The sequence below is a fragment of the Mchenga conophoros genome, linkage group LG18 (assembly GCF_057382185.1).
Source record: "Mchenga conophoros isolate Kocher_MC1m ecotype Shallow Benthic linkage group LG18, M_conophoros_male_GT1.1, whole genome shotgun sequence".
Lineage (NCBI taxonomy): Eukaryota > Metazoa > Chordata > Actinopteri > Cichliformes > Cichlidae > Mchenga > Mchenga conophoros.
Window position 1 is genome coordinate 884,946 of NC_140543.1, and position 25,791 is coordinate 910,736.

Consider the following 25,791-nt stretch of genomic DNA (forward strand, 5'->3'; position numbering starts at 1 on the left):
CGGTGTAGAACCTCTTAGTGTAAAAAACCTCCTCGCACGACTTCCTCCAGGAGCAGTGTGGTGATAATCAGAGCTCCACGTCAAACAGCACTGATCATTAAACAGTTTGCAGGTCTCAGACTAAGCTCGTCAGAGTTTAATCTCCTTAAAATTCAGTGGAACCTGCTGTGGTTTAGTTTAAACGTACTAAAGAGACTTGACGCCTCACTTTAACACAGCTGAAGTTTTTTCCCTTCAGGTTCATTAACCAAAGCCTCGCTGCGTTCAGTCGCCTCCTTTGTTTTCTCTGTGATGTCAGTTTCATCATTAGTTTCATAATGTGCTGCTGAAATTTACATTGCCCTCCAACTGAACACTGTGGCTATCAGGCCGTGACCTCTGACCCCTCACACAGGAACTTCCTGTGATGATGCGTTCAAAGACCTCTGCTGAATCTACAGGTGGCTCACGTCACAACATCATCTTCACCCCCTGATGTGGTCAGACTACAATGTGCCACATGTTTAGAAAATAAAACATATGAAGCCAGACAGATGTTCAGGTTGTTTTTAATCTCTGTGTCAAACTTAAATCACATTTATTTTAAAAAACACAAAACACCTGCATCAGAGGGAAATTCAGTTTTTAGTCTTTGTTTGGTCCTCAGTTCATCACCAGCAGCCTGGCCCTGCTGCAGGTCAAAGGTCAGGCTTTAGTGTTCTCATGAGTCCTGCAGGTCAAAGTTCAGGGTTCAGTGTTCCTCTGCAGTAAGCCATCAGCAGTCAATAATCAGAGGAAAGTCTTGACGTTAATCCGGACCCTGGACATTCCACAGCAACCCCCCCGGATGCCCGGGTCCCGGTCAGATCGGCATGGTCTTCCCGGTGACGGTCCTCCTGATGGCGGACGCCGCCATGCCCCCCATGAAGCGGATCCCGGCGCTGCCTCCGGGTAGCAGCGACACCAGGCAGCCGGCGATGACGGCGACCTGCAGGGCGGCTCCCAGGGCGGTCAGCACGGTGCTGTGGAGGCTCAGCGCCGCGTACAAGGTACCACCGAGAGCACACAGGTACACGGCGGCTCCGGGGGAGGTAGGGAGGCCAGCGGCCAGCCTGCTGGGCCCGCGGAGCACCGCGGCAGCCGCGATGGCGAACACCGAGCCAAGCGACCAGAGTAGCGCGAACTTGCGGGCGTAGAGCAGCAGCAGCGGGGCATACAGCGCCGACAAACCGAAGCAGAGTGCGGAAAACGACACGCACACGCCGAAGGCCAGCAGCCGCTGGCGGCGGCTCATGCCCGGCAGGCAGGGATCCGGTTCGGCCGACCACGGCCACGACAAGCCGCCGCTTCCGCCCGAGCTCTGTCCGGAAGTGCTGGCGGACCACGGGCTGGACCACCGGCCGAACCAGCTTCCCGGGACGGGCTCCGGGTCGCCCAGGTCCACCGCGGTGCTGGAGCCGGACTGGGAGATGGTCTTTGCGCCGCCGCCTTTGGACTGAGACAGGTACTCCTGGAGCTGTCGGTTCAGGTCTGCCATGACGGCCCGGCTAACAGGCTAACTGCTAGCAAAATACTTTTTCTTCTTCGCTGGTTGCTCTCCGAGTCTCCCTGCAGCTCAGCGAGCCGCGGCCTCCCGGAGGTCAGAAATAGAACTGCACCTGCCCGGAGTTCACCGGCAGAGGGAGACACGTGACGGGCTTTGTGACGTCACCGGATCAAACCGAAGCAAAGGCCGGGAGTCCGAGAGAGAGAGAACGAAAATTAGATTTAAATAAATAAAATTAAACTGCGGTGAAAAGGGAATTCCCCCAGTGTGGGGGAAAGTTTATATAATCAAGTCAAACACTCTTATTTCAACATCAGTGAAGCCTTCAGGGCCATATCAGCAGCTGTCAATCAAACTGCTCTTAGTGATAAATTCACACTCATTATGATGGTGTGTGTGTGCTGGAGTCTGATTTCTCCTCTTCAGTCACATGACTTCAGGACGTTTTCAGCTGTTGTACTAAAATTAACCCTTCAGATGATTGGCTGAAGGACTGACACACACAGCCATCTAGGGTGTGTGTGTCACTCAGAGCAGCAGTCAGAGGACCACCGGGCAGCAGGTAACACACATGACACACATCTAAACCCATTTAAATGCAACAGTCATGATTTATTTAACAAAAAGCCAAAACAGGAAGCAGTAGAGTCCATAACTGAGTTCTGTATCATGTGCTCCTGCATACGTCTGTCATAAAAACGTCTGTACAGGTGACAGCAAACTGATGAAAGGACAACATCAAAGTGCAGCTCGCACCAGCAGGTGTGACGTCAGTGCTGTCGTCTGACTGCGTTGGCGAGAGTGAGAACAACAAGCGTAAACAGTCCGATCCCTCAGGAAGTAGCAGGGGTGGACTTTCTCACACGCCGCTCTGTTTGGTTAAATAAATATGACTTCAGATTATTTCTTATTACATCCTGACATGTGACCCAGAATCCTTTAAACATCGGAACTAGGGCTGGGTATCGTCACTGATTTCTAGAATCGATTCGATCCACGATTCGATTTAAATCTGGGAAATTTTGACAGTCAGAAATTCAGATCAGTACATTTACATATTTTTGTATCAATAAAAAGGAAGCTGACACACGCAAGACTTTATCACAGGTGTGAGCATCACAGCAGAGGCCTTTGTGTCAAAGTAGCTGAAGATAAAACACAGACAAACATGGAGGTGATTTTCCTGTTCTGGATTTTATAAAAATATTCTGCAGTACATCAAAAACGAAAGAAAATCATTAATGAACATATGAACATCACCTCTGACGTTACAGCGGTTTTGTTAGAGACACAGCTAAGCGTTTTGCATTTTGAATAATTTTAAAAAGTTTACATTTGTTCAGTATTCAATCAATTCAATCTTTATTGGCAGACTTCATGTCCATAAAAACAAGACAGAAACACCCCCCCTCCCCAACACAAGGTATAAACTATTAAATATATATATGTATATAAATAAGTATATAAAGCATTTGTAAAAATATAAAACCATAATATACATAAAACACAATTACTTAAAATAAACCAATAAATACACAAACACTTTAACCAGTGCTTTCTCAGACTGGATGAGTAACAGGAACCACTCACTGTCGGATCTGTTGAACAGCAGAAATGAGGTTTTCTTTTTGGAAGAATGTAAAAGGGGAAAAAAACAACAGCTGACAGCCTGTAAGAACGGTAGACTTGTGCGTAACAAGCAAGCGAACAATGCAGAAAACAGATTTTTAGACGGGAAACTGATCTTGAAGTACAGAGAGAGAGAGAGAGCTGTGCATCATGGTGGAAGCAAAACAGCAAAAGTCAGAGTGAATTCATGACGATGTTTATGTGAAGCTTAGTTCGGATCTTCTTTTGCTGCTGGTTCGGTCAATATTGTTTGGAGAGACATCAAACTAACAGCTTTAGAATCAGCACATAAAGGGCGTAAACACAAAGCTCGACCCGCCGACAGATCAGAGTCAGCGACCCGTCGGCTTTCAGCCCCGACCGTGAGAAAGGCGACATCTCACTGATTCTGATCCGCGGGTCGCGCTGTGTGTTTAAGTCTATGTGCAGAATCCGTGTTCCTGCTCTCATTTACTGTCTTAACTGTTTGGTGGTTGTTGAAATTTTGTGAGATTTCACCAGAGATTCTGGTATTCCAGACAAAATAAGTTTATATTAAAAAAGCGATTCAGGATTTTAATGAATCGATTTTACGTTATCCAAGCCAGAATCGATTTTAATCGATAAATTGATTATAAAAACCCACCCCTAATCGGAACCAGCATCACACAGACACGCACACATACCTGCTAATCCAATCAGAATCCTTCTTGTATGGTCTGTTTGTTCTGTAACCTCACAGCAGCCATATTGCAAGTTTTCCTGAAAGTATAAATGGGTCTGGGCTCCAATGAGCTAATACTACAGGCAGGTGAGTTTTAAAAACATCCTTCCCTCGTACAGGTGTTTGTTTGAGATCAGCCGTAAGCGTGTTTATTTTAACACGGAGACTATGGCGACTAAGTCAGTGCTGTCCCTGCTGGACGTCAGAGGAACTGCAGCTGCTGGTGTTTTAGAGTTGGAGGCTGATGTCTGTGTTTCATTTGTGCTTCAATGGAGGTGTGAGTGCATTCACATGTGTGCTGTTCTGTGATTGGCCAGTGCAGGCGTGAATTCACCGCTCTGAGCTGCAGTAATGTCTCTCTGTGTCTCCAGCAGATGGCGGTCTCTCAGATTACCCCCACCCTGTTTCTCAGTGGGGCCGACGCCCCTCTGAACGCAGGACTGGTGTTGAAGAAAGGCATCACTCTGATTGTCAATGCCACACTGAGCCACGCCTGCCCCGCCTACCCAGGGGTGGAGTGCCTGCGGGTCCCTGTCTCCGACCTGCCGAGCGCCCGCCTCGGGGATTACTTTGACTGGGTGGCTAAGCGTATCCATGGTAACTGTGGCGGTGGGACGCTGGTGCACTGTGCTGCCGGGATGAGCCGCTCTCCAGCACTGGTGATGGCGTACCTGATGCGCTACAGGGGCGTGACGCTGCGGCGGGCACACCACTGGGTCCAGGAGAGCCGGCCCTACATCCGGCTGAACGCCGGCTTTTGGGAGCAGCTGTTGCAGTACGAGAAGAGGCTGTACGGGAGGAACACCGTCAGGGTGGCCCCAGAGCCGCCACCCAGGACGCCGCCTGGGACACCGCGGCTGGCCAGGTCTCAGCAGCAGACGGGCCTGCTAACACTGGTGCCCAGGTCACCGCTGATGTCACGTGCTCAGGTGACATCATCAGCAAACAGATCCAGGAGGGGATCCAAAACCATCAAAGTCTGAAATTCAAACACCTGGATCCTCAGAGGGATCCCTGCGCACACCTCGGTCCCTGCGCACACCTGGATCCCTGCGCACACCTGGATCCCGCACACACCTGGATCCCGCACACACCTGGATCCCCGTACACACCTCGGCCCCTGCGCACACTTGGATCCCCGCACACACCTCGGTCCCTGCGCACACCTGGATCCCTGCGCACACCTGGATCCCGCACACACCTGGATCCCCGCACACACCTCGGCCTCTGCGCACACCTGGATCCCCGCACACATCTCGGTCCCCGCACACACCTGGATCCCCGCACACACCTCGGTCCCCGCACACACCTGGATCCCCGCACACACCTCGGTCCCTGCACACACCTGGATCCCTGCGCACACCTGGATCCCGCACACACCTGGATCCCCGCACACACCTCGGCCTCTGCGCACACCTGGATCCCCGCACACATCTCGGTCCCCGCACACACCTGGATCCCCGCACACACCTCGGTCCCCGCACACACCTGGATCCCCGCACACACCTCGGTCCCTGCACACACCTCGGCCCCTGCACACACCTGGATCCCTGCGCACACCTGGATCCCGCACACACCTGGATCCCCGCACACACCTCGGTCCCCGCACACACCTCGGTCCCCGCACACACTTCGGTCCCCGCACACACCTCGGTCCCTGCACACACCTGGATCCCCGCACACACCTCGGTCCCCGCACACACCTGGATCCCTGCACACACCTCGGTCCCCGCACACACCTGGACCCCTGCACACACCTCGGTCCCTGCACACACCTGGATCCCTGCGCACACCTCAGTCCCCGCACACACCTGGATCCCCGCACACACCTCAGTCCCCGCACACACCTGGATCCCCGCGCACACCTCAGTCCCCGCACACACCTGGATCCCCGCGCACACCTCAGTCCCCGCACACACCTGGATCCCCGCACACACCTCAGTCCCCGCACACACCTGGATCCCCGCACACACCTCAGTCCCCGCACACACCTCGGTCCCTGCACACACCTCGGTCCCTGCGCACACCTGGATCCCGCACACACCTGGTTCCCCGCACACACCTCAGTCCCCGCACACACCTGGATCCCTGCACACACCTGGTTCCCCGCACACACCTCAGTCCCCGCACACACCTCAGTGCCCGCACACACCTCGGTCCCTGCACACACCTGGATCCCTGCGCACACCTGGATCCCGCACACACCTGGTTCCCCGCACACACCTCAGTCCCCGCACACACCTGGATCCCTGCACACACCTGGGTCCCTGCACACACCTCGGTCCCTGCACACACCTGGATCCCCGCACACACCTGGATCCCTGCACACACCTGGATCCTCGCACACAACTGGAGCAGGTCTCTGAGCATGCTCAGTTCTTCTCACTTTCTCCCGGCCGGTTTCCCTCTTCATGTTTACATTTTCACTCCTCCTCACTCCTGACCAAGCTGACACATGGCCCCGGGCCCTGCTGAGCCCACCTCAGCACCACCAGCATTGACTATGTGTTGTTCTGGCTTTGAGTCTAATGATGATTCTGTTCAAATGTAAAAGTATGAAATAAATGTAATAAAAAACGTATAAGATTAGAAAAGACTATGCGTCCTCTTGTACTAACAAAAATAAAAACCCTCACAGAGGCACTGTGGGACTTTTTCCTGGCAGATGTTGGTTCTTATATCTCACAGGTACAGTGACACAAAGACGTACACAACAAAACAACAACAAAAAAGCTAGTGCTGTCAAGAGATTAAAAAAAATAGAGATTAATTAATTATAATTTTTAATTAATTGATCTAATTAATCTCTTTTTTAATCTCACCTAAAAATAGCTGAGGAAAGCCCTCAACTTATTGTGGCAGACCAAAAGACTGATATAACAAAGAAAGTGACTTTATAAAGTCATTTATTGTTTAACAAACGTTAAACAGATGCAACCATTTACATACTGTTGTATTCTTTTGTAAAATAAGTGGAAAAATAAATACAAATAAAATCAAATAAATTAAGTGCTGCAAGTTAGCACATCAGAGTTGCTCTTTTCTGAGCAATACAGCACTGAAATTCCTCTGCTTCAGATAATGAAAAATAAAACTGACATTGCAGTGCTGCAAGTTAGCACATCAAAGTATTCTTCCATCACAAAAAAAAAGTGCTGAACATCAAGCAATCTATTCTAGTAGGCTACAAATGACACAGCAGCTATGCTGACCACATGTGTCTCATTTCTTCTTCCTCAGCCAGTCGCTAAGACACACCAGCCTGGTAACATTTTCTGGAAGCAAGGCTGCCCTTTTCTTTTGCACTATGTGGCCTGCAAGGCTAAAGAGTCTCTCACAGGGTACAGAGGTAGCTGGGGAGGCCAGGTACTTTTGTGCTAGGACTGACAGCTTTTCATAGACTCCTGAGTGAGCATACCACCACTGCAGGGGACAGTCATCAATACTGATGCTGGGTTCTGCTCTGTAGCGCTGCAGCTCTCCAGACTCAATTCCATCTTCTGAGTCAGAGTCAGACCCCAGAAGGAGTTCGCTCCTCCTCTTCTTCTGAGCTGGTCCATCATCCTCTGTGGAGGGCTGGAGACTATCTGCTCTTCTGGGCTCTGCTGCCTGGAGCATATTCTCCAGAATGGTCCACACCTGAATGAATGAATGAATGAATGAATGATTGTGATTAAAACTAAGTGCTTTTTTTTTTTATTTTATTTAATCTTGTAAAGAACTTTGTGTTCCATATAATAAATAAAAGTTTGATTTGATAATGAATTGGACTCATTAGTCCAGCTTAACCTTATTGTCCTACCTGTTCCCTCTTTTCTCTTGGAAGACATTTCAAATCCTTAAACCGTGGATCCAATGCTGTGGCCACCTCGAACCATATCTCGTTGCCATTAGCTCGTCGTGCTGCCAGATCCTTCTGGAAGGCATTCTTGAACTTCACCACGTAGGCAGGATCATCATCAGTAATGTCCATGACACGGTACAGATGGCGAAAAGCAGGCAGCACTACAGACGTAGGCCTCACCACCCAGCAGCTCTGTCACATACCTGCAGAGGTGGAGAGGTTTGCTAAATAAACCTAGCTGGATTCATTTAAATCAAAGTGTAACTGATTTCCAATTTAATTGTCCTTAAAAGTTCCTTGTTATGTTCATTAATTTTGATTTTACACATGTAACAGTAGTTTATATAATTAAAATGGGAAGGTGTTTATTTGAACTTACTTGCATGGTTCAAGCAGGAGCTCCAGCCTCTGCAGTTTCGCCCACTCAGCTTCGGTTGGCAAGACCAACCTGTGGTTCTGTTGGTCCAACGTAGCCTGGACAGCCTCTCGGTTACATAGGAGGCGTGAGACCATTGCGAGAGTCGAGTTCCACCTGGTGGGTACATCCTGTATAAGTTGATCACTCTTCTTTCCGAGTGCTACTTGTTGTTGGTTAAGTTCTGTGGTACTCGCAGGGCTTTGTTTAAAATGACCAACAATCTTGCGGCACTTTGCCAGTACACCGACAAAACCACTGCTATCGAGACATACCGTGATGGTCCTCTGGAGAATGTGAGCATTGCAGGCGATGTGCTCATATGGAAGTGCTCTCATAGCAGCCAGCATGTTTGCTGCGCTGTCTGTGCCAATGGTGGATATCTTGTTTTCAATACCCCAGTCATTTGCTACCTTGAGGAACTGTTCGGCGCATTTATCAGCAAAGTGCCTGGTTTCTGTTCTCATGACGGTCAGTGCAAATGAGTTGAGGTTCCACTCACTATCAATAAAGTGTCCAGTCACCCCAAAATAGCTGTGGTTGCCAGCTGAGGTCCAGTGATCTCCGGTTATAGCAACACAGTTGGGAGAATCCTCCGCCAAAATCTCAAGTTTGTTTTTCTTTTCGCCGTCGTACATTTTGCTGATTTTGGTCGTTACTGTAGTCCTGCACGGCGGCTTGTATGACGGGTCATTGGACGCAATTTGCAACACCTCTGTCAATCCTTCGTCCTCTACTATATTTATCGGCCTACAGTTCATCGCTATCCACTTGGCAATAACATTAGTCAGCCTGTCGGTCGCAGACTTGCTCATACGAGGGGTATTCTCTAGTTTTGTTTGGCGAAAAGCTTTGCTCTGGCTTGCTATATTGCTAACGTCTTCACTGCTAGCTGTTGCTGCACTCGCGGCTGGGTGCTTTGCGTTGAGGTGATAGGCCAAACTTGAGCTGCTTCGGTGGTAAGCAAACTCCTTCTTACACTCTAGGCAGACCACTTTACCTTTGTCAATGGTGCCGTCGGGGCGTTTATGAAATACAAATTTCCCGTTCATTGGGCCAACAACTCTCAGATGCGCCTCCATATCCACACTGTAAGCTAATCACCACTTCTCACCTTGACCTCACGACGTGACTCCACCCCCAACAAGTCAAGCACAAGGAGCCCAGCACATAAAAACGGATTTTATAACATAGCAACTCTCATACAAAATCAATGACGTCAAGAGATTAAAAATTAGATTAACGAGATTAAAAAACATAACGCGCTAAATAGCATTGTAATTAATTCATCGCAATTAACGCGATAATTTGACACCCCTAAAAAAAGCATCAGAAGACTTATCGATACACCAGTACGAACATGTTTAAATAACATTTCTTCTGCCCTGTATTGTGTATATTTTCTTCTATTTTGACAAAGTGTTCTTGTTCTCAGGTACGCTGCATCCAGCCTGTCTACTTTACTGCATAACAAGGTGACTTTCCCACCTCTGGGGCGAGTATAGACCATCGTGTCCGATCTTGAATAATTTGAATTTGGCTTCAAACACACATCTGATCCTCTCTATCAAAGACTTCAATGAAAACTTCTCAGAATTTTTTGGCATCAGATTTGTAAATTTCATGTTTTTTGTTTTTTTTATGTCTTTTTTGTTCCAGACGTCCCACAGCAGCAGGTCTGTGAGGAGGAGGAGGTTGTCTCTGGAACCAGGAGAGGAGCTCCAGTGTGGACCAGGAGGAACCAGAACCTCCACAGATAAAAGAGGAACAGGAGGAACTGTGCAGCAGTCAGGAGGGAGAGCAGCTGGGACTGAAGGAGGAGCCTGGTACCTTTATGGTGACTGCTGCTGAGGAAGGAGAGCACAGTGAACCAGGAGGAGACAAGGAGCAGCTCCTCTCTCACAGCTCTGCTGGAGCTGAGAGCAGAGGTGAGGGAGCGAGCTCCATGACTGCATGCTGTATAATCTCTACACAAAATCTTTATAGCACATGTTTTTGTAATGATGAACGTGTCCCTTGTGTACGCAGGTTAACGTGTCCAGGCTGTTTCTAGATCATCTGTCGCTCTTCTGTTGAGACAGGAAGCAGCTCCTTTAGATTCCATGAATCATGTGAACAGCAGTATCACTGATTAACACGTGATCATTAGTCACATGTTTGTTTATCCGCAACAGGAACGTAGTTATCAACGCGTATCTACTTGAAGTAGTGCGACTCACACAAGCACTGATGACTCGACCTGTAACAGCTCTCACATAGCACAGGTGGCGCTGTTCTATGTTACACATAGAACATGCAGCGGTATTTTGAACACGTGACAGATGTTGTGCTAGAACATTTAAAGAAGTTTAAGAGCATGTTGTAGCTGAGTATGTAGTGAAACATAAAAGTCATCACTATGACCTGATATTGTGTCCATAACAAGTATGAACCGTTGACAAGTGCAGCCTGGGCCGCATCCCACTTACAGCTAACAATGTGGACCAAGCTCCTGCGATGTTTGCAGGGACTGAGTGACTGTAACAGACAGCCAGACACTTTTAGTTTATGTAGCTCCAAATCAAGGGGCTTAATATTGTAAAGACCCTACAGTAATACACACTATACTTCCGAAGCCCCCCCCCCCACCACTGGTGTCCTAAGACAGCGGTCTCCAACCTTTTTTGCGCTACGGACCGGTTTATGCCTGACAATATTTTCATGGACCGGCCTTTAAGGTGTCGCGGATAAATACTACAAAATAAAACTAGTACCGGTACCGAAAAAAAGAAGATTTATTCATAACACACGTGAAAAGACCCAGGAAAACTGAGTAAACGATAAAAACGATAACAAAATAACGCTGAGTTAACGATAAAACCCTGAAATCTATACATTTCACACCTGAGCCTCAACTCTCGCGGCCCGGTACCAAACGACTCACGGACCGGTACCGGTCCGAGGCCCAGGGGTTGGGGACCGTTGTCCCAAGAGACGCAGTCAGCTGGCTGGTTGGGCAAACTCTCAGGCACCACTGAATGTCTTTGAGAGGCTAAAGAGCTCATCCACTGTTCCACGACCAGGACGAAAACCACAATTTTCACTAACAGACACACTCCCCTCTCCAGTACCCTGCCAGGGACTTTACTGGGGAGGCCGAGGAGTAGTTGGAGCACACTCTCCCGTCCCCTTTTTTTAGAGCTTCTCTTGCCATCTGCCAATCCAGAGGCACCGCCCCACATCTCCACGTAATGTTGCAGAGACATGCCGACCAGGACAGCCCTTCAACATCCACAGCTTTTAGGAACTTTCATCCAAACTAGGAGAACTCTGCTCTGTGCATTGCAACTATGTCAGAGATCTCACCTCAGGGATGGGCAAGTTAGCCCCCTCATCCCAGACTTCCACAACAGGAAGTGTGTCAGTGGGCTTAAGAAGGTCCACAAAATATACCTTCCCCTAAAAGACTAAGTAGCAATTAATATTAAAAGTAGCAATAGGTCCTCTCCAGCTATGAGTTAGCTGCTTTAAGATGTGAAATTGAGAGTTATACCAGCGAGGACGCTCTCGTTAAAGAAGTAAAATTATTAACAAGATGATCGACCTCTGTTAGAGTAGTGTTCAGATAGCTGCTCTGCTCTGTGTTGGTACAGGGCATTGAAGATGATAACAGTGGGTGGATTATATTCTTAAACTTAGTTACAGCGCTTTCAGAAAGACATCTACTGTGATAAACGTCTACTCTCCACCGCTGTGTAATCAATTATTGTAAATGTAAATGTTATCAGGAAATGATCAGACAGGAGAGGGTTTTCAGGAAACACTGTTAAATGTTCAGTTTCTATGCCATATGTTAAAACAAGATCTAGAGTGTGATTAAAGTGGTGGGTGGGTTCTTTTACATTTTGAGAGAAGCCAATTGAGTCTAATAACAGATTAAATGCCATGTTGAGGCTGTCATTTTTAGCATCTACATGGATGTTAAAATCACCCACAATAATTATTTTATCTGAGCTCAGAACTAAATTAGATATAAAGTCTGAGAAATCAGACAGAAACTCTGTGTAAGGCCCAGGTGGACGATAGATGATAACAAGTAAGACTGGTTTCTGAGTTTCACAGCTGGGGTGGACAATGTTAAGCATCAGGCTTTCAAATGAATTAAAAGTCTGTCTTGGTCTTTGGTTGATTAATAGGCTGGTGTGAAAAATTGCTGCCACACCGCCCCCTCGGCCTGTGCTTCGAGATTTCTGGTAGTTAGAATGACTCGGGGGTGTTGATTCATTTAAACTAACATAATCATCCTGCTGCAACCAGGTTTCTGTAAGGCAGAGTAAATCAATTTGTTGATCAATTATTAAGTCATGTACTAACAGAGACTTGGAGGAGAGAGACCTAATATTTAATAATCCACATTTCACTGTTTTACTCTTTGGTTCAGATGTGGATACTGTATTGTTCTTTCTTTGTAATTGTTTATGTTTAAGTTGTTTGTTGATGGTTTTTAGTTTGTTTTTTGTCTGTTTGGGAGCTGACACAGTCTCTATGGAGATGGTTTTTGGGGGGTAGCAGGAGGAGAGAAGCTGCAGAGAGGCGTGTAAGACTGCAACTCTGCTTCCTGGTCCCAACTCTGGATAGTCATATTTTGGGCGGGTTTAATATTTCTAGAAATGAGAGCTGCTCCATCCAAAGTGGGATGGATGCCGTCTCTCCTAACAAGACCAGGTTTCCTCCAGAAGGTTTGCCAATTATCTATGAAGCCCACATCGTTTCTGGGACACCACTCAGACAGCCAGCAATTTAAGGAGAACATGCAGCTAAACATGTCACTCCTGGTCTGATTGGGGAGGGGACCAGAGAAAACTACAGAGTCCGACATTGTTTTGGCAAAGTTGCACACCGATTCAATATTGATTTTAGTGACCTCCGATTGGCGTAACCGGGTGTCATTACTGTCAACGTGAATTATGATTTTACTGAATTTACGTTTACCCTTAGCCAGCAGTTTTAAATTTCCCTCAATGTCGCCTGCTCTGGCCCCTGGAAAACAATTGACTATGGTTGCCGGTGTCTCTAGCTTCACATGTCTGAGAACAGAATCACCAACTACCAGAGTTTAACATATGGCACAGAAACTGAACATTTAACAGTGTTTCCTGAAAACCCTCTCCTGTCTGATCATTTCCTGATAACATTTACATTCACAATAATTGATTACACAGCAGTGGAGAGTAGACTTTATCACAGTAGATGTCTTTCTGAAAGCGCTGTAACTAAGTTTAAGAATATAACCCACCCACTGTTATCATCTTCAATGCCCTGTACCAACACATAAGACATCATCATGTGAAACATGTGTGGTTCATTTTTTACCACTACCTTCTTCACGCCTTTTTAAATCCATCTGCTCTGTTTCTCAACCACAGGAGCCACTGTGACTGCAGTCTGCTGAGTCTGTTTGACAGAAACAGACTGCTTTCCAAGAGTGTCAATGGTCCATGGTCAGGAGTAACAGGGCTGAGCAGATCTTATGGAGAGCATTAAAACAGCTGCTGAGTGAAAGGATAGATCCATTCCACTATAGATGCACTCCAAAATAAGATTAAAAAGACCCTGCAGGAACTCACTGTGCTCCTCCTGTTTGTTTCCCAAGTTTGTGGACACAGCTCACTTGGTACAACACATGAAAGGCAAAGAAAAACAACTTCAGAAGCTCCAAAAACTGCAAACAAAAAACTTTCCATTCTGAATCAATGCCCACACCATGAGAACATGAAGACACCACAACCAGCCAGGATGAGTGGGTGAAGAACTTGTCAGACAGGTGCTAGCCAGAGGAATCAATTTGGTCATGTCTGTACAAAAGCTGCCCATAATGGGCCACAACAGGGATTAATACATTAATATAACTCAGGATAAGGTATACTTTATTGATCCCCATGGGGAAATTCCTCTCTACATTTAACCCATTCACTCAGTGAAGCAGTGGGCAGCCATTGGGCGCCCAGGTTTCTGGTCATGGGGTCACCACTCTACCTACTGAGGATGAAGGTTTCGGCTACTCTCTCCAGTTCAAGAAATTCTGTCTAACCTCACAATGTAAGCAAAGAAGACCATAGGAGGAGGTAAACTGCTGTTCTAAACTCAACTGATTATCACACCAAAATTACTCCTCAGTGACAAAAACACCCATGAAACCATAAAACGAGACCCCACAAAGACAAAGTCATCAGTTACCTACAACAACTTCACTGACCCCCCTACATACCACCGTCTGTACCCAAGGCATCCACATGGGTACAGACGATCAAATGTCTGTAACTGGGCAGAAAACTGTGATATTTTTTTTTAACAGGAAACAGCTCTGAGGCATTGTGGGAGAATGAGTTAGTCAGGAAACAAGCTGTAGTCTCAAATGGATGTTTATTCTGTGAAAGCAACAGGAAAAGTCTGACTTTGTGTTATTATTGAGCGGTCTGCTTCTGCGGCTGGTTCGGTAAATTTACGTTGGAGCGTGACGAAACTCGCAGTTTAGGAATTTGTGAAATCTCTGCTTTCAGAAAATGTACTGTTCGCTCGGGTAGCTCGTGCTATCGAGGCTCTGTTCTGCTTGTTTATAGACATTTCATGAAATGATGTGACCATTAACTGTTTGTTGTTTTCGCTCTTTGGTGTTCGTAGAAACAGTTTATACGAGCTTGTAGCTGAGATTCAGAGGTTCCTGTGGATGCCACACACACCGGGACTTACACAGCCGTCCTCGGTGTACTCCTTTGGGTCCACTTTGCCTTCTTCTTTGTGGACTCCCAAAGATCCACAAAGGAGTCCCACTCAGACCTACACACTGTTAAACCTCTGCCTCACTACCACATATTTTAAATACAGCGAGGGTTTCTACAAACCTAAGCACTTTGAATCACCTTGTTGTTGAATTGTGCTATACAAATAAACTTGCCTTGCCTTACAAAAACGTGGCTGTGCCATGGCTGTGCCATGGGCTCATCGGTGTCACATATTGTAGCCAACATGGAGGAAGAACCACCTCAACAGGACAAGACTCAGCTGTTCATCTGCATCTAAAGGTCAAAGGTCACTCTTGAGGATGCCACCTACAATGCAGTCTCAGATCCTTCCCTCGCTCACATAAAGTGTTCTCAGCAGGTCACATGATAGGGTGAGGCAAGCTTTCTCAATGGTTTCTCGGATGATAATTCAATTCAATTCAATTCAATTTTATTTATATAGCGCCAAATCACAACATAAGTCGCCTCAAGGCGCTTCATAGATACAGAGAAAAACCCAACAATCATATGACCCCCTATGAGCAAGCACTTTGGCAACAGTGGGAAGGAAAAACTCCCTTTTAACAGGAAGAAACCTCCGGCAGAACCAGGCTCAGGGAGGGGCGGCCATCTGCTGCGACCGGTTGGGGTGAGAGAAGGAAGACAGGATAAAGACCTGCTGTGGAAGAGAGACAGAGGTTAATAACAGATATGATTCAATGCAGAGAGGTCTGTTAACACATAGTGAGTGAGAAAGGTGACTGGAAAGGAAAAACTCAATGCATCATGGGAATCCCCCGGCAGCCTACGTCTATTGCAGCATAACTAAGGGAGGATTCAGGGTCACCTGGTCCAGCCCTAACTATATGCTTTAGCAAAAAGGAAAGTTTGAAGCCTAATCTTGAAAGTAGAGATAGTGTCTGTCTCCTGAATCCAAACTGGAAGCTGGTTCCACAGAAGAGGGGCCTGAAAACTGAAGGCTCTCCCTCCCATTCTACTTTTAAATACTCTAGGAACAACAAGTAGGCCTGCAGAGCGAGAGCGAAGTGCTCTAATAGGGTGATATGGTACTACAAGGTCATTAAGATAAGATGGGGCCTGATTATTTAAGACCTTGTATGTGAGGAGCAGGATTTTGAATCCTGGATTTAACAGGAAGCCAAAACAGGAGAAATCTGCTCTCTCTTTCTAGTCCCTGTCAGGACTCTTGCTGCAGCATTTTGGATCAGCTGAAGGCTTTTCAGTGAGTTTTTAGGACATCCTGATAATAATGAATTACAGTCGTCCAGCCTGGAAGTAATAAATGCATGAACTAGTTTTTCAGCGTCACTCTGAGACAGGATATTTCTAACTTTAGAGATGTTGCGCAAATGGAAGAAAGCAGTCTTACATATTTGTTTAATATGTGCATTGAAGGACATGTCCTGGTCAAAAATGACTCCAAGGTTCCTCACAGTGTTACTGGAGGCCAAGGTAATGCCATCCAGAGTAAGAATCTGCTTAGATACCATATTTCTAAGATTTTCAGGGCCGAGTACAATAACCTCAGTTTTATCTGAATTAAGAAGCAGAAAGTTAGCGGCCATCCAGGTCTTTATGTCTTTAAGACATTCCTGCAGTTTAACTCATTGGTGTGTGTTATCTGGCTTCATGGACAGATAGAGCTGGGTGTCATCAGCATAGCAGTGTAAATGTATGCTATGTCTTCTAATGATACTGCCTAAGGGAAGCATGTATAGTGTAAACAGAATTGGTCCTAGCACTGAACCCTGTGGAACTCCATAATTAACCTCAGTGTGTGAAGAGGACTCTCCATTTACATGCACAAACTGGAGTCTATTAGATAGATATGATACAAACCACTGCAGCACAGTACCTGTAATACCTACAGCATGTTCTAATCGCTCTAATAAGATATTATGGTCGACAGTATCGAACGCTGCACTGAGGTCTAGCAGGACAAGCACAGAGATGAGTCCACTGTCAGAGGCCATAAGAAGATCATTTGTAACCTTCACTAAAGCTGTTTCTGTGCTGTGATGAGCTCTGAAACCTGACTGAAACTCTTCAAATAAACCTCTGCAGATGATCTGTTAGCTGTTTGACAACTACTCTTTCAAGGATGTTTGATATGAAAGGAAGGTTGGAGATTGGCCTATAATTAGCTAAGACTGCTGGGTCTAGAGATGCTTTTTGAGTAAAGGTTTAACTACAGCCAGCTTGAAGGCCTGTGGTACATAGCTGATCATTAGAGATAGGTTGATCATATTTAAGATCGAAGCATTAATTAATGGCAGGACTTCTTTGAGCAGTTTTGTAGGAATGGGGTCTAAAAGACACGTTGATGGTTTGGAGGAAGTAATTATTGAAGTTAACTCAGAAAGATCAATTAGAGAAAAAGAGTCTAACTTAACATCAATGGTACTAAGAGTAGCTGTAGATAATATTACATCTGTGGGATGATTACTGGTAATTTTTCCTCTAATGATTAAAATTTTATTTGTGAAGAAGTTCATGAAGTCATTACTAGTTAACGTTAAAGGGATGATTGGCTCAAAAGAGCTCTGACTGTTTGTCAGCCTGGCTACAGAGCTGAAGAGAAACCTGGGGTTGTTCTTATTTTCTTCAATCAGTGATGAATAGTAAGATGTTCTGGCTTTGTGGAGGGCTTTCTTATAAAGCAGCAAACTATTTCTCCAGGCTAAATGATGATCCTCTAAATTTGTGACACGCCATTTCCTCTCCAGATTACGATGGCCCACACCCTTTTTCACACTTTCAATAGTGGGTCAGCGACCCTCTCACTGGGCTTTAAATACCTGGGACTCTCCACCAATTGGTTTTAGAACTGAAGAAACTTTGTGGATGAAATGTAAAACTTAAAGAAGTCCACTCGCTTTCTCTCCAGCTCTGTTAGGCCTTTATCCAGGAGACTCGTGGAGAGAAAGGCAGGCAAGAATCTGCAGTCTGTAAAATTAAATGTTGAATAACCAGAAATTATAGAAGAAAACTTTATTTATACAGCTTTCACATCATGTTAACCACATTTTTTTCTAATTTGTTAGTATCACCTCCAAATCCTGAAACAACTTTAGGAAAGGTTAAAAAACAAAGAATACAAATTTCCTACAGTTACAAATACTAACAAAACACACAGTGGAAGAAAGACTTTTCCACAAAGATGGAGTGATGAGGAAAAGAAGCAAAAACATTAAAATGGTAAATAAACAGCCTGTATTTGTATACTTAGTCCCTAAGGACCCCAAAGCGCTTTACACATTCAGTCATCCACACATTCACACACACAAAGCACCTTGAGGCGACTGTTGTTGTGATTTGGCGCTATACAAATAAAATTGAATTGAATTGATGTTATTTGACAAACCACATATAATGTGACAAAGTAAAGGCACTTCTGAGCTCTCTCTACTCCACCTGTTACTGAAACATTATTTTTACTGACCGACAGAAGAACGCAGTCTTTCAAAAGGACTACAACTTCTCAGCTGTGTGAGTTTTTGTGTGCCGAGACAAGTGACTTTTTTGACTAAAGTTTTTCCCACATATTTCACAATGATAAGGTTTCTCCCCGGTGTGGATTTTCTTGTGCGCACACAGAACACTGCTTTGACTGAAACTTTTCCCACATGTTTCACAAGAATATGGTTTCTCACCAGTGTGAGTTTTCTTGTGGCGAGACAAGTGACCAGCTTGACGAAAACTTTTCCCACAGATGTCACAATGATACGGCTTCTCGCCTGTGTGGGTTTTCTTGTGGAGATACAGAGCACTGCTTTGACCAAAACATTTCCTGCATATTTCACATGAATATGGTTTCTCGCCTGAGTGAGTGGTGATGTGGTAAGACAAACTATTTTTAGCACTGAAACTTTTCCCACATGTTTCACAACAATATGGTTTCTCTCCTGTGTGAGCGGTGATGTGGCGAGCCAAACTGCGTTTTATACTGAAACGTTTCCCACATGTTTCACAACAATATGGTTTTTCACCTGTGTGGATTCTCATGTGCATAGACAAGTGATACCTTCTCACGAAAATTTTACGACATATTTTGCACACGTAGAGTTTCACATTGTTTTGGATCATGTGATGCTTCTTTCCCCGGGCAATACTGAAAGTCTCATTACACTGGCTCACTGAAATCGGCAAGCTGAGCTGGTAAGTTTCCTTTCCCTGACGTCCCTTGTTTGGCTTTGACCCTGCATCTTCAGTTAACCCCGACCCTTCTTGCTTGCTCGTTTCTTGATCTCTGCTTTCAGTTTCAGGAGAGTCGTCAGAGAGGAGCTGCTCGCTATCTGTTTCTGAGTCGCTGTGGTCACTTTCCTCACAAGTAGCTGTTAGCATAAAGGTATTGGTCCCGTCCTCGAGCAAAAGTTGTCCTTGTGGTTCCTCCTGGCCCAGACTGGGGTTCCTCTCTGGATTACAGAACTGCTGCTCTTGGAGAACCTCCTTCACATTCTGGTGATGCGGGAGTTCTGAAATGACAAAAGTGATACAAGAAAAGAGTAAGTATACTCACAATTGTCTCCATTTTCATAAATGGTGATCCAGTTCCAGGTCTTGGGGGTGGTGGAGCCTGACCCAGCTGTCACTGGGGAGGTGTAGCTATTACAGCCCACATAACAGTAAAGTGTTATCCGAGATGGGGTGTAACACAAAGTGAAAAAAAACTATTAACCACCGCATAGTTAACGTCAGTAAAACACAATTTATTTTACAATTAATGCAAATGAACCAATTAGGACCAAAATCAAACAGGGAAGCTCCAAGCGTCAGGGTCTTTGAAGCCAAAACAACAAACAAATCGCAGAAAAGAAGAAAACAAAGTACAATGGCCGAGCTCACTGTCTCACCACAAAACAGGAGAAAAGGCTGAAACAAAAACCTCCGAGAGCCTGAACATGCTTCCAATGTGGATCACTACAGTTACCTTTACTCACAAACACAAAGTCACACCAAGCTTCACAGGGTTTACACAGCTACAGCATGCTGCCCAAATCACTGCAGCTCAAAGCCAGGGAAAAGGGAAGAAAGGGGCATGGCATTTAAGATGGCGGTCTTTATGAGGTGGGTGACGAGCTGCGACACATCACATCCGGTTATGAGGCAGACCTGAAACACAGGAGGAGGAGAATGAGCTCTCTGGCATGGGGAGAGCCCCTAAAAGGTCAGAGACCGTACCAACAGCCTACACACTGAAGTGAGGCTGTGCAAGCTATATGTCCTGAACACACACAACAGTCAGGACCCGGGCCCAGCAAGCCGAGGGGCTACGGGACTCCCATCCCTGCCCACCGCCTCTCACTGAGGGCACCCCCAGACTGGAACAGACTCCAGTTCAAATCCACGAGGATTTTCCTAAGCCCAAGTCGTGCATAGAGATGGACCTGACTATATCAAGCCGGTCTCTGTTAACCTAATGCACGAGCTCCGGCTCCTTCCCACCAAAGAGGTGACCTTCCATGTCCTAATAGCCAGCCTCGTTGGCTGGGGATCGGACCACCAAGGCCTTGACCCCCGACGACACACACCGAATGAAGGTGAAGCAGCAGTCCTACCAGGTCTGATTAGCTTGTGGAGACTTTGGTGATACTTGGTAAAGGTTTGGTTAGGCAGAGGAGCCAGACTCGCAATCATCCTCAAAGCACAGAGGGATCAGGATTCAGGAATAATGAAAACGTACTGAGTGCACCAGTGCTCCTCCTCAGACTCCTCGCAAATACGCGTATGTTACCTTACCTTGAGGTCAAGGTCACTGGGATTTTAGTAGGGGTGGAAACTGATAAGCATTCCTTATCAATTTTCCTCGTTCCTTGTTAGCAGCATAACGCAGCTGTTTCTGTCCTGGAGCAGTCCCCCCTTTACCATCACGCTCTCATCTTTTTTCCTATAAAAATAAAAGTAAGGTTCCTGTCCACGCTGAGACCACGCCACTATTTTCCTCCTCCGACACACAAACTAATCAGCTGATCATAGCGAGAGTGCAAGAACCTATAAGCGGGATCAATAGGTAGGCAGACTAATGATTCCAAGGAATTGGAGTACTGGGAACTGGTTCTTGATTAGCATCCCTAGATTTTAGCAGCTGGACCAACAGCATCAATTTGAAAATCCAACTTCACCTCATTCTCCTTATTTAGACTCTTTTTCTCTAATTGATCTTTCTGAGTTAACTTCAATAATTACTTCCTCCAAACCATCAACGTGTCTTTTAGACCCCATTCCTACAAAACTGCTCAAAGAAGTCCTGCCATTAATTAATGCTTCGATCTTAAATATGATCAACTATCTCTAATGATCGGCTATGTACCACAGGCCTTCAAGCTGGCTGTAGTTAAACCTTTACTCAAAAAGCATCTCTAGACCCAGCTGTTCTATCCTTGCAGTTGCAGAAAGGTGCAATGAAGAATCTTTGGAAACTGCTAAGCAAAGACCGCTTGAAGAGGTACACCAGAGAGAAGGAAGCCATCTGCCGTCACAGTGGCAGACATCCAAGAAAGGGTCTCCAGTATGAAGAGTTGGACAGCACCAGGCCCTGACTGGTTCACGCCTACTGGCTGAAGAAGCTGACCGCAGTCCACGAGCGCCTGGCAGCACAAATGAACCAGCTGCTAGCTGACGAGAGACACCCGGAATGGCTAACCGAAGGTCGGACGGTCCTGATCCTCAAGGACCCCCAGAAGGGACCCGTCCCCTCCAACTACCGACCAATAACCTGCCTCAGCACCACGTGGACGCTCCTGTCGGGCATCATAGTGGCTAAGATGAACAGGCACATGGGTCAATACATGAGCGGGGCACAGAAAGGGAAATGTGGGGGGTGACGGTAACAGTGGTCCTAGTGGGAATTGGAGCACTGGGTGCGGTGACTCCCAAACCAGGCGAGCGGCTCCAGCAGATGCAGGAACAACATCGGAGCTTGGCAGGGTCACAACAACATCCCTCCAGCCTTTTATGGCTGAGAGGGAAAAACGATTAGAGAACAAAGATTCTGCACGACACTCATCCTGAAGGAGCTGGAAAACTAGCTAAATCTACCAGGAGGACTCGAGTTTGTGAAGAGTTTTCAGCGTCAAAGTAATGCAGCAACATTTATGAGAACATGCAGAGACACAAACAGAAAGCAGCCGTCATTAGACTGACCTCAGACAGTCACCGGTGAAGGAGCGGCTCACTTTAAAAACACATCACTGCTTCTCCAGCTAATTTTCCCTGAAGATATTTCTCAGCAGTTTGGACGCCTCTGGACAGTGGAACGACCACATTCAGTCAAACTCGTCTCACACTTCATAAGAACACAACTTCTCACCTGACGCTCCATCCTTGTTTCCTCGTTGATCCTGGCTCTCGGCTCCAGCAGAGCTGTGACAGAGGAGCTGCTCCTCGTCTCCTCCTGGTTCACTGTGCTCTCCTTCCTCAGCAGCAGTCACCATGAAGGTATCCGTCTCCTCCTTCAGTCCCAGCTGCTCTCCCTGCTGACTGCTGCACAGTTCCTCCTCTTCCTCTTTAATCTGTGGAGCTTCTGGTTCCTCCTGCTCCACACTGGAGCTCCTCTCCTGGTTCCAGAGCTGCTGCTCAGGGAGAACCTCCTCCTCCTCCTCACAGACCTGCTGCTGTGGGACGTCTGGAGAGACAGAAGAAAGAAGTCACAACCACAGAAACATTAACAGGACTTTACAGCATGACTGCGTCGCTCGTGTGTGAGAGTTCAGCACATCTTTACATGTTTTATATGAAAGTGAATATAAATACACGCCGAGCGCTTTTTTCTGTAACACGTTTACTTATTAAAGTGAGAGTCAAAGGTCGCCAACATGTCCTCCCTGAGCCACCCATGAGCACCTCCACCACCTGCTCACGCCACTCTGATGTCATCACCCATTTACCTGCACGCCATCTCAGACTGTGTGACGACCTGCTGCAGGTACGATGGAGAGCGCGAACTGAAGCCAAAAGGCAGAACTGACGTCTCCAAACCAGGTTCTTTTTTCCCACGAAGAGAAAGACTTTTAATGCACCATTCACTGAAACAGCCTGAAGTGCAAAGACCTGCGACCTCCGGAGGAAAGCCCTCGTGATGATAAACACAGACGTGCAGCGGAGGCATTTTTCTCTGCCTTGGATCTGACTTGCATCAGTCACATGACGACTGTTAACCAATGCTCGCCCTCGGTGGCAGAGCGCGCTGGTTACACGCTCGCAGAGAGCGCGTGCACGTTTTGCCGTCTGGCTGATGTGGCGCTGCAGGGGAAACATCTAATATGCATTTCCACATATTAGACCCACACTGTGTTTTAAAGAAAACACATTAAAAAGTGATTATATTATATTTACATTCACGACAACATTTTACAGCAGCAACATTATTGTATCTCCACAGTTCAAACACTGAATCATCTGCCAGACACACTGACTCGTCATAGATTTTACATTCATCACTTCACTATTAATACATTAGGGAAGGATTCTGGATCAGCACCATGATGCAAACTTGTGGCTACAGCATACTGGAGAGTGTGTCTGACAGCTCGCGTCTCTCCTGTGGACTCGGCCTCAGATCAACACAGCCTGCCCTCCAACAGTGTACCAACCAGGTAAAACACACCTGATGACAGTGATACAGTGTGATCTGATTCATGTTAGAGTCTTGATGAATGTGTGTAGTTGTTCTTCAGCCTGGGTCTATGTGCCCTCGAGCACCCGCCCCTCAGACATCTCTGCACGTCCCGCAGAGCTGTGATCAGGATCCTCCCTCAGAGGGACACTCACCTGTCCTGTGCAGCTTGATTTGGGGTTTCCAGGTGATATCCAGCAGTCTGCGCTGACGGTCGATCTCTTCCTCGTACTGGACGATCGTTTTTTCAAACTCCAAGAATATTTGTTCAGCAGCAGCAGTTAGTCGCTCGTTGATGAACTCTCTCAGATACTGAACTGAAGGCATCGTTGCTGCCGCAGCTCACACACTCAGCTCACACACAACACTGGCACCGCTTCCTCTTCACTTCCGCTTCGTGTCACAGCGAAGCTCTCCTGGTGGACGGAAAGGCGCCGCCTGCTGGTGAGGAGTGTAACAGCAACAACGTCAGAGGGCACGAGGCTGGCATTTCTTCGCTCATCACTCAGTGTTTCCGGTGTTGTGCCAAAACTGATTTCCAATGTTTCTGTGTGTTTTTTATGTGTAATATCTTTACGTATGTTGGTAAACAGACTTCGGTGAACACGGTTTACAAAGAGGTTTTATATAGAATTAAAAAATATCTGTTTTTCAAGTATCTTTACAACTCTGTGTTGTTGTACTTGCATTATAACCAATCCGCTCCTTTATCGCTACTTCAAATATTTTTACTGAACTATTGTAATATTTGCTGGTATTTCTGCTGTGCTCTTGGCCAACTTACTCTGACAAAAGACATTTTTAATGTTAATGAGATTTTTTTAACTGCATAAATAAAGGTTATATAAACGTCGCTGCCAAAAACTGATTGCGGCTTCTACCTTGTTACACGAATGTTGTTTGTGGCTCAAGATGACTTTATGTCATCCATGAGGGAAGCATTTGACATGTTTCACATATTATAGCCCAACAAGTTTCTTATAGCAGTTTAAATATGAGCAATCAGTTTTTGGCAAATACCGGAGCAGCAGGCATGTCGTCTGTGTAGAAACGCTGTGTACACGGATGAGTGGAGAGCCAAAGGGACTTGGGCTGTAGCTCATTTTATGGATGAAAATAGGGTTTTATTAAAACATGAGACGTCCTGTGAGAAGTTTGATGTAAGATGATGCTCAGAGTGACAAAACACTAACCAAAGCCATCCTAGTCGCCCTGAGATCACTGATTAAAGAAGACACTGTGCACATTTCTCCTGGACGACTCTGCAGAGCTCACTTTGGTGACAGCAGGTTTACAAACAAGGCGATCAGAAATATTGTGATAAATGAAATCGGTCCTAACCAGGTTCAAAGAATTTATATAGAATAGAATAGAATAGAATAGAATAGAATTCAACTTTATTGTCATTGCACATGCACAGGTACAGGGCAACGAAATGCAGTTTGCATCCATCCAGAAGTGCTTTAGTGATATAGATATATTACAATATATATTAGCAATAATATAGATATGTGAGTATATTACAGAAATGGGTCTATTATGGTATGTTATAATGTACACGGTATGAAGTATGTTGTGAATATTCTATAACTATAAGTATGTACAGGCTGTAGTGAGTACAAGCTATGTACAGGCTATGAACAGGATATAAATATGAAAAACTATACAGAATATGAAATAAATAACTTTACAGAATCTGGGATATACAGCTATACAGAAATGGGAACTATGCAAGTTGTAAACAGTTGTAGGGTTAAAGATTATCGAATGTACAGAATGATTATTTACACAGAGCTATACAGTAGTGCAGTTAAGATCAGTGAGGGTGTAGATAGTTTCTACAGAGGCTATATAAAGTGCTGGTGGTTGTGAGTGGTGGTTCAGTCCATGTTATTATTGTGTTTGAGGGTACAGTTGTCCATTGTGTGTGTGTGTATGTTCAGTCCATGAGTTAACGTGGGTCAGATGTCAGGAGGCAGAGTTCAGGAGTCTGACAGCTGTGGGGAAGAAGCTGTTCCGGTACCTGGTGGTCTTAGTCCGGAGGCTCCTGTAGCGCCTCCCAGAGGGCAGGAGGGTGAAGAGTCCATGTGATGGGTGACTGGGGTCTTTGATGATTTTCCCAGCCCTTTTCAGACACCGCTTCCTGTAGATGTCTTTTATGGCAGGAAGTGGTGCTCCGGCGATGCGCTGGGCAGTTTTCACGACCCTCTGCAACGCCTTCCGGTCCGAGGCAGAGCAGTTCCCGTACCAGACTGTTATACAGTTGGTCAGGATGCTCT

At 46.2% G+C, this 25,791-nt stretch overlaps 5 protein-coding genes across 8 annotated transcripts; 1 reads left to right on the forward strand and 4 right to left on the reverse strand.

Annotated features, from left to right (window-relative positions):
* Positions 1-532: 532 nt before the first annotated feature.
* On the reverse strand, positions 533-1,605 carry sft2d3 (SFT2 domain containing 3). Its single transcript, XM_085254412.1, has one exon. It carries the CDS (start codon positions 1,514-1,516, stop codon positions 842-844), a length of 675 nt encoding a protein of 224 aa, XP_085110538.1. The 5' UTR covers positions 1,517-1,605; the 3' UTR covers positions 533-841.
* On the forward strand, positions 1,534-4,974 carry LOC146552781 (dual specificity protein phosphatase 18). Of its 2 annotated transcripts, none has more exons than XM_085254425.1 (2): positions 1,534-2,087; positions 4,229-4,974. In XM_085254425.1, exon 2 carries the CDS (start codon positions 4,232-4,234, stop codon positions 4,838-4,840), a length of 609 nt encoding a protein of 202 aa, XP_085110551.1. In that variant the 5' UTR covers positions 1,534-2,087; positions 4,229-4,231; the 3' UTR covers positions 4,841-4,974. The 2 variants fall into 2 exon arrangements, with proteins under 2 accessions (XP_085110551.1, XP_085110552.1); XM_085254426.1 differs by having other exon boundaries at positions 4,232-4,974.
* Positions 4,975-6,746: 1,772 nt separating this feature from the next.
* Positions 6,747-7,860, reverse strand: LOC146552782 (E3 SUMO-protein ligase ZBED1-like). Its single transcript, XM_085254433.1, has 2 exons — positions 7,660-7,860; positions 6,747-7,496 (listed from the first exon to the last, which is right to left on the reverse strand). Exons 1-2 carry the CDS (start codon positions 7,828-7,830, stop codon positions 7,080-7,082), a joined length of 588 nt encoding a protein of 195 aa, XP_085110559.1. The 5' UTR covers positions 7,831-7,860; the 3' UTR covers positions 6,747-7,079.
* Positions 7,861-8,076: 216 nt separating this feature from the next.
* Positions 8,077-9,198, reverse strand: LOC146552783 (E3 SUMO-protein ligase ZBED1-like). The gene has a single exon (XM_085255056.1). It carries the CDS (start codon positions 9,196-9,198, stop codon positions 8,077-8,079), a length of 1,122 nt encoding a protein of 373 aa, XP_085111182.1.
* An 8,676-nt stretch (positions 9,199-17,874) lies between these two features.
* LOC146552784 (uncharacterized) lies at positions 17,875-23,882 on the reverse strand. Of its 3 annotated transcripts, XM_085254225.1 has the most exons (4): positions 23,668-23,785; positions 22,785-23,185; positions 22,208-22,522; positions 17,875-19,373 (listed from the first exon to the last, which is right to left on the reverse strand). In XM_085254225.1, the coding sequence occupies exons 2-4, from the start codon at positions 23,152-23,154 to the stop codon at positions 18,370-18,372; spliced, it is 1,689 nt and encodes a 562-aa protein (XP_085110351.1). In that variant the 5' UTR covers positions 23,155-23,185; positions 23,668-23,785; the 3' UTR covers positions 17,875-18,369. The 3 variants fall into 3 exon arrangements, with proteins under 3 accessions (XP_085110351.1, XP_085110352.1, XP_085110350.1); XM_085254226.1 differs by lacking the exon at positions 22,785-23,185 and having other exon boundaries at positions 23,668-23,882; XM_085254224.1 differs by lacking the exon at positions 23,668-23,785 and having other exon boundaries at positions 22,785-23,622.
* Positions 23,883-25,791: the final 1,909 nt, after the last annotated feature.

Bases quoted from the DNA above. Each gene is read 5' to 3' on its own strand.
- sft2d3 (XM_085254412.1), bottom strand. From the start codon at position 1,516: ATGGCAGACCTGAACCGACAGCTCCAGGAGTACCTGTCTCAGTCCAAA.
- LOC146552781 (XM_085254425.1), top strand. From the start codon at position 4,232: ATGGCGGTCTCTCAGATTACCCCCACCCTGTTTCTCAGTGGGGCCGAC.
- LOC146552782 (XM_085254433.1), bottom strand. From the start codon at position 7,830: ATGGACATTACTGATGATGATCCTGCCTACGTGGTGAAGTTCAAGAAT. The intron at 7,497-7,659 runs GTAGGACAATAA...TCATTCATTCAG, and splicing joins CAAGAGAAAAGAGGGAACAG to GTGTGGACCATTCTGGAGAA.
- LOC146552783 (XM_085255056.1), bottom strand. From the start codon at position 9,198: ATGGAGGCGCATCTGAGAGTTGTTGGCCCAATGAACGGGAAATTTGTA.
- LOC146552784 (XM_085254225.1), bottom strand. From the start codon at position 23,154: ATGTTTCCCCTGCAGCGCCACATCAGCCAGACGGCAAAACGTGCACGC. The intron at 22,523-22,784 runs GTAAATGGGTGA...CTGTCTCTCCAG, and splicing joins CAGTCTGAGATGGCGTGCAG to ACGTCCCACAGCAGCAGGTC. The intron at 19,374-22,207 runs GTGAGAAGTTGT...TTGTCATTTCAG, and splicing joins AAACAAGGATGGAGCGTCAG to AACTCCCGCATCACCAGAAT.